This window comes from Cyprinodon variegatus, unplaced genomic scaffold, assembly GCF_000732505.1.
Source record: "Cyprinodon variegatus isolate N-32 unplaced genomic scaffold, C_variegatus-1.0 Scaffold83, whole genome shotgun sequence".
NCBI lineage: Eukaryota > Metazoa > Chordata > Actinopteri > Cyprinodontiformes > Cyprinodontidae > Cyprinodon > Cyprinodon variegatus.
Genome location: NW_015150536.1, coordinates 364,864 through 372,762, shown reverse-complemented (window position 1 = coordinate 372,762; position 7,899 = coordinate 364,864). Strand labels below are relative to the sequence as shown.

The following is a 7,899-nucleotide window of genomic DNA, read 5'->3' as shown; positions in this document are numbered from 1 at the left end:
TTTAAAAAAAAAAGTTCCAGTGTTGAGAGGACCTAGGCAACCAGCAGACCTCCGTGGCCAACCGCAGTCAGAGCTAACATTAGCCCATCTGCAGTAGCCCTCTGATGGCATTTTTTTTTATTTTATTTTAAACGTTCATTTGATTTGTGCTTATCTGTCTGTGTTAACTATTAGTCCCCCATTAAATGAAAAAGAGTTAGAATTTATTATTATCTAGAGACTATTCATAACAGGAGGTGAAATCCGACTCCAGACGAGCCGAGCATGTGGTGACCTCACGAGTACGTTTCTCTTCCTATTGACCCATATTTATGTTCTTGAACCTACTTGGCAACACATGAGTCCTCACTTGCGTTTTTATGAATTGAGAAACGGCCTATGTCTTTTTTTCATGTACCATATGCTAAAAAGCTCATAAAAATGTAAACATTGTCATAAATACAAAGTGACAGAGATTTATAAACAAAGCCAAACTGGGTCCATGCCAAGTCTGTTTACTATGGTGGGAATGTTTTTTTTTTCTTTAGCTGGGCTTTATCCACCTTCCTTTATGACCACCCATAATTCAGCATGACTACAGGAACTAGTCCAGGATCAGGGAGCTAACCTTTACAACATACCCATGGCGACCCGATCAGGTGTCATTGGCTCAGCCTTAACAGATATCCACAAGTCCTCGCTGTTGGTGGAATTTTTGTTCTTTTTTGTTGCTGACCTAGAAGAGCCTCCATGACAACAGCAACAACAGCCATTATCACGGCGACAGCAGCAACAGTGGCAGCACACCCCCACGATGGTGAGGATGATTAGCAGAGGGAGCATCAGCAGGACGACCAGGCACACGGTGTTGTAGACCCCCTGATTGTGTTTTTCCACAGCAAAACTCCAAAGCCAGTTGAAAAAATCCTCGGCACTCTGAAAGTTGCCTTCCATAACGTTTATCCTGCAGAGCTGAGTTCCTTCGTTGCACACCCAAAAAAGTTTTAATAAAAGTATGGTGATAAAAATCAAATGCTGTCAAACCACAAATTAAGTGAAGGTGTTCATCTCTGTAAGTTTCTCAATTTTAAAAAGTTCATTTAGATCTCATTTAAGTCTGCAAGCACAAGTCAATCCATTAGTTGTCAAGACAAAGGATTTCTTTCACTTGACAATATTTGTTTGTGGGAGTGTTTTCCTTCAGTTGGCCTTGTTGTTTGGTCTGGATGAAAAAAAATCTTAAATTGAGTTTATTTATGCTGATCAGCATTACCCTAATTGTTTCTCCAAGTCCCTTTGCCCTTTAGTTGTTGCTTTGGTCTTGTCAAGCTGCTGAAATGTTGTGGCTGTGAAGCAAAGAGAAGAAAAGGAAAATTAACACAGACAGAAATTTGCTTTTGCTTTTAGGCAGACAGGCTTATCTTATACCCCTGTTTGGCTTTCCCCACCTCCAATCCCTGTTTCTAACTCTAACATCTCCACTGCTGCTCTCCTTTCTCTTGTCAATGTCAGCTTAGAATATTCCTTTTTCCTCCGTTCAGCTTTTGTTTCATTAATATTGCAGAGGAGTCATTCAGGATTCAGGGCAGATCCCTTCAAGGGTCCCGCTGAGGGAGGACAGAGGCAAAGTGAAAAAGGGAGGACAAAATCGAGAGGAGATTGCATCTGAGGTAAGGCGAGATGGAGAAAGAGGTAACCAATCTTCTTAAGAGTCCCGCTGAGATAGAGAGTGTGACAAAGTGACAGAGGGAACTAGAAAAGGGAGGAGAGATAGACCAGAGTGAGAGCTACTTATCTGAATGTGCGATGCTGTGAAACGTTTGCTTGAAAGAATTATGTTTATCAAAGGAATCAAATTAACCGGTGTGAAAATATGTTTGACTTAATTTAATATAATAAGCTAGCAGTGATAAATCACACTTCTTTGGCTCAGTTTCACAAGTTACACCCCATCTACTACAAGACCTGTAAAATCAGGAAATCACCTAAATCAAACATGTAAGATAAAATAAATAAAGTCCCAAAGCTCTCAAAAAGCAACACATAATGGCAAGATCAACCTGTTAGCTAAAACATTGGGGAAAACACATTTATTTATACCAGTTTGAAAAAGGTTACAAACCATCTTAAAGATTTAGGTGCACCAGTGAAATAAATTGAGAACAATTATTCATGAGCTCTAAGCCTTACTAATGCTGGTGGCTGCTTTTCTTGATGCAAGATCTTCCTGTGAAGGGATGTACAAGTGGCTATTAGGTTTAGTGGTAATTATTTCCTTTTTAAGGTAAGTGTTGGTTGTGATGGTCTTTTCCTTGATAACATTAAGTTTACAGGACTTTCAGAATTTTTTTTCGGAAGACACCTATGCAGGAGTCAGTTCTAGTTCTTCTTCACCAAAGCTGGACTAGCGTGAGCCGACATAACTGACTATGGCTGTGTCCGAATGGGCACTCCTAACACCATTTACGCCATTTTGTAGGGGGTCCAAATGTCTTACAGTGGATGAAATAGCAGTTCAAAATTTCCCACAATGCACCTTGAAAAAGTAGTGTACATGGATGGTCACTAGATGAGCAGATGTATCTGAGAATGCTTTGCAAGAGCTCTTCTCGCAAAGGATTATGCGATTTTTTGGGGGGCACTATGGTAGGAGTAGAACATTTAACTGTGCCCGAGTCACAAGACCACCGAGAAGCGAAAAAAAGTGGTTATACGTCTAAATGATTACTTTACTGAGTGCAATATAGACCCTTTTTCATTTGTGGCCTATTTCTGTGGTCGGAGTATGCAGTAGATAGAGGCAGATTCTCCCCAAGAAATGTAACAATTGTATCTAGTAAGTTTTTTTTAGAAAATCTGATTTCATTTGAATATGTACCCTAACATTACTTACTTTCTGGGGAAAATACATTTTACATTACTTACTTTCTGGGGAAAATACATTTTTCAATAAGTTAACTTTAAAGGATGGAACCAGATCAGTTGACCCATACACACCAACCCAATGCATTGACAATTTGACAGGATTGCCAGGAGTGACCTGACATCTTCACCTAGCCACTTAGGCCCGGCTGGCCCGGTACAGGGCCCAACTGAAACTAGCTCATGTTTATCTATTTATTGAAATGGCCAAAACACAGTCACATTGTTTTTCATCCACTGGCCTTTTAAATGGGGCTTTAAAATTTCTAAAACACGTTTCAAAATTATTTTTTCACAAGTACTTTTTGTGTTATAGCAGTGTAGACAAATAAAATGAGATTTAAAATTCCACCTGACATGTGTGACTCTGTGGGAGTAATGCAACAGCAGGTTTTCATTTTTAGCCACACCCCCTAATGTCTGGCATCATCAGAGACAAGAGGCTTCAGACCTTTCCAAAGAGGGGTCAGAGGTAATTGTGCGACCATTTCAGGTGATGTAGCAGGAAAGCATTACATAATCTATTTCTGTTATTCTTATTTTCTACTCAGTTTGGTGATATTATTGGTAAATTTCAATGAAACAATGGCTAAATCTTAGGAGCAAAGGCTTTGTCTTTTGCAGAAGGTCTCCAATAATGTAAATCTACAGATTCCCTTTTATGAGTGGAAAAAATGCATTTTTGCACTTTTGGCAGTGTGACAAAATCATATTATCGTCTAGCATACTACCCACTAAAATCTTTGTGGAACAAACATGCTTCAACTTATTCATTCCAAATTTGCTTGAATTATAGTCAAGATGTGGGTCTATAAAGTCTGAGGGTTCATCCAAAGTATTAAATGAGGTTTCATGTTTTTTGCAGTGTTTATTTTGGAAAAAAAAAAAATTGGCGAGGCTAAATATTTTTCATTTTTTCTTTTTTTAATCTTATAAATAAGACTTGGTGACATTTAAAATAGTGGTTCCAGCTGAAAAATATTTCTCAATGCACATATGTAATTTTAGAAGGACCCCCTCAGGGATTAAGGGGCTAACTAACTGAAAAACAGAGGGTGATCCACAGTTCTAACTAGCTGCAACAGGGCCAGGGTTTGGGTTACTGCAAAAACAATAAACAGCCATATCTTGACGACAAGGCAAGTTTATTGTATAGTACAATTCAGTATATGAACAAATCAAATTGCTTTACATGAATTAGAATAAAAGCAAAAAAAAAATTAAATAACGAGCAAACTGCACTTACGTAGCTGGTTTGAGTAACGTTCTTAAGCAAGCCGTAATCTGTACAAACAACAGACATTTTCCTTATCTTGATTTACCTGGTAAGTGTGTGCTGCATACAAGAGCATGTTTGATGATCGTATCTTTCCACTCCCTTGTTTTATTGCTTTTAACAAGAACTGTCTTGGGTTCTGCTTTTAACCACAGCTATGTTTTGTCTGGCAGTGGTATTAGGTATGGAATAAAACTTGTAATTGTATTCTGTCGATTCTTGAAACTAACAAATAATAACATGCCATTTTAAGCTCCTTGTGTATCCGACCCTGTGCTAAAGTCTGGTTGCCTTACTATTTAATCTTGTTCTGTGGTTGCTATTACTGATGATGACTGATTTACACAATTTACACAAACAAAATTCAGTTTATCTTTTGAAAATAGATTCTAGTTAATAATATTGAAACTTGTTTGCTGATATGCAACTTCTTATTTTCAATGTAACAAAAAGAATCAGCAACAGATAAAATCTGCGAAGGGTAAATAGTTTTATTTGACTTGTTTAAACTCCAATTACATAGGTCTTTACGTGTTTACTATCTAAAATTAGACTCAGCAAATAACACCAAAATGCTCCCTTTGCCTGAATGAAGCCTTAAGGTAACATCCTTGTTTAAATTGTTTTTTTAAACGGTTTCAAACACCATTTCACTCAAGTGTTCTCTTTAGATGCTCTGATGCTTTCAGCAGTCTTTGCATTCTGGTGGCAGAAAGAAGAAAAGATTTTCACCTCACATTTACTCGCTCAAGATAGAGAGAAAGAGAAGATGACGCACCTGCAAGTGAAGAGCAAATAGGTTTGGCTTCGCCGTCACCCTGCGCTGCGACTCATGTGTGAAATAAGTTTACCCACAGACAGGCGCAAAACCTCACACACTCAGCCCACATCATCTGCTTAACAGGAAGCCTCGTCTAAAGCAACATCTGAAATTTAAAAAATGAGAGCTGTAAAGGATCTAGGATATAAATTCTTAGAGCAGTTATTCTGTGATTAACTTTTATTTAGAACTAAATAAATAAAGTGTGTTTGGCCAGTTTTTGTTATATTGTGGGGACAATTTCCCTGAAATATTCTACATTTTTGGACTTAGAGGTATTCATGGGGACAAATAATGGGTTCACATGAGGAACAGTTACCTTCTTGGGGTGGGGGTTAGGTTAGTGTGACACAACAGGTACGTTTGTGTTTAGATCTATTTATTTCCTTGCAGTGCAAGAGTAAATATTCCTTCATTATCTTTGCATAACTAACTTCATTTTAATTTTTTTTTTACATACCGGTGCTTTTCAATGAAATTACAATAAAATCAACACATAAGTATGTTTTAGTAATTTACTTCAAAATATATTAAATAGATTAATTACTCTGATTTTTATTTTGTTTATTAGGGCTTAAGTTTATTTTCTCAGAAGAAAGGAACATTGCATACAGTCAAAGGGGAAAAATCTAAAACACAGAAACATATTATCCATTGAGTAAGTGTGCTGATCTAAATTACAACTGCAGGGTAGGTTACACACTACAATGACTCTTGTGAAAATTCTGTCATCTGGTGCGAGCCGACAAAGTTGACAGACTCTTAGATATTACCAAAAAAGTAACAAAACAATCCACTGGACTTTGTTTCCAGGTTTGAAAATGTTTCGCTTACTATCTAAAGCTGGGAAGCTTTTTCAATTCAAATGTTTGAAAAATCTCACTGGGTTCAAGGCTCTTATAAAGTAGCCCAACAAAGCCTTAAGAAAACATGCAAGTTAAAATGGACGAATGGTTCCACCCCTTTGTAATGGGGCTCATTTGGCTTATTTGGTTAGGCTGCAATGCCCCATACTTGTCCAAAAGTCGTCTTCAAACTTGGAGACATAGTCCAATGGATTGTTGTTTTTTTTTTATTACTTTTTTGGGAATGACTATGACTTGGATGACTGAGAATCTTCACCAGCAGACTCTTAGATAGGTGTCAAAATGTCTTCAATTAGAAACTGAGCTAAAGTCTGATTGCCTTCCAATTTAAGCCTGTTTTCTGGACAACACGATGACGTGAACATGCTTTAGTTTATAACTAAGATGTATCAATAGCAGACAGTCTTCAGCAGAATGTAATACTGTGATACGGCAGCCAAGGGAGTGACATTATACTGCAGATGAGGGTGTCCTGAAATGCATTTACTATCTCATAATTAAAACATAATGCCTTCTGGTCAGTATGTCTGCAGTTTGTCACCCTACGGATGGCTAAAATATCAGAAAGGCTCTGAAGGAAAGTACAGGTTCTAGGAAACAAATTGTAACAATATGGAAAATTTTCCATATTTTTATAGCACTTTTTTGAGCCAGGAGACTCATTCAGGCATACATTCACGCACTGATGGTGTGGCAGAAGCATAACTGTCGTACGCGGGCACCACCGGGCCCTGTGACCACTATCAGAAGACAATGTGGGGGAAGCGTCTTGCCCAAGAACATAACGACTGAGAAGAACGGGGAGAGAGTTCAGACTGGTGATGATCCTGTTGCAGGACAAACTTCTGCATCAAGCATCGCTCTAATATTTCTAGTCTTTGAAGCTGCTCAAAGCCCATAAAGGGGCTGCAGCTGACTGGTGACAGTATGACTAGAAAGACAAGAGAAGGAGGTAAAAGCTGAGGTTGATGAGGGGAATACAACCCAGAGCAAGATGTTGATTCATCCACAGAAGAAGAATTGCCTCAAGCTAAAAGAGTATTTCCTGTCAAAAAAACGGCGAGTGGTAGACTCTGAGTAAATGCAGTCTTTCTGCCATGTGAAAAACAAAAATCAGGTGTTCACTCAAGTGGTGGTGTTCTTTCAGCAGGTTGTTCCTTCAGTCAAAATAGAGTTGGAGTTTAAAGTTTAATTAAGTTGCTTTATGTTGGGGTTAGCGAAGCTGAATATAAGGGCTGCACAAGGGTTAAGCAGAAACAGTGAAACACAAGGAACATTTGACCAAGATCTCCTACTGATCTATCACTGTGGACTTTGTATATTTCCCTGTCTTTCCAGATTCTGAGACCTTGATCTGTAAATTAGATTTTAAAAAAAAAGGTGCCCTGTGAATATCTCTAATGCTTTTAAATGGATTCTGATTTACCTTATCCTGATCCTAGCACCAAAGAACTTATTTTATTCATGTCAATAAAAGCTTTCTAACTGCAGCTTTTCTATTTGTGAGACCAGACAAGTTGAAATGCAGATTAAGACAAACTCAATTCTGCATTAAATACAATTTTAAAATAATTTGTTTATCCTGTGTAACACAGTTTTTTTTCAGAAGTTATTTTGCTTTTGTTTCTTCTTAATCGAAGCAAAGAGAATTACACAGTTGAAATATACAACCGTAAATTGACATATGTCAGTTTCATTGCTTAAACTGAATATAAATATATATATACAGGGCTCGATGTTAACCATCGCCCGACCTCCCGGGGCAAGTAGTTTTTATTGTTGGGAGAGTACAAATTTCATTTCATTGCCGACACCATTTTTGTTGTTTTGTACACATTCACACATAATTTTGATGTAGTTACCAAAACGACAAACGGCTGCATTTATTTTGTCAGGGAAAACTAATCCTGAGTCAGTTAAAAGTCAGGGAATTCTAAAATGATGTAAGACTGTGGAAACCCTGTATAAAATAACTATGTATAATGATTCTCCAGAAAAGTCACATTATATTAATAGTATTATCTTGTATAAACATA

At 37.6% G+C, this 7,899-nt stretch overlaps 1 protein-coding gene across 1 annotated transcript in view; it reads right to left on the bottom strand.

The window, feature by feature from the left end:
* Positions 1-207: 207 nt before the first annotated feature.
* kiaa0040 (KIAA0040 ortholog) overlaps positions 208-7,899 on the bottom strand; it is a 15,331-nt gene continuing 7,639 nt past the window's right edge. Inside the window, exon 2 of the mRNA XM_015373216.1 lies at positions 208-1,325. Within this exon, the coding sequence (XP_015228702.1) occupies positions 610-933 (324 nt within the window). The 5' untranslated portion in view covers positions 934-1,325 and the 3' untranslated portion in view covers positions 208-609. The remainder of the gene's footprint in view (positions 1,326-7,899) is intronic.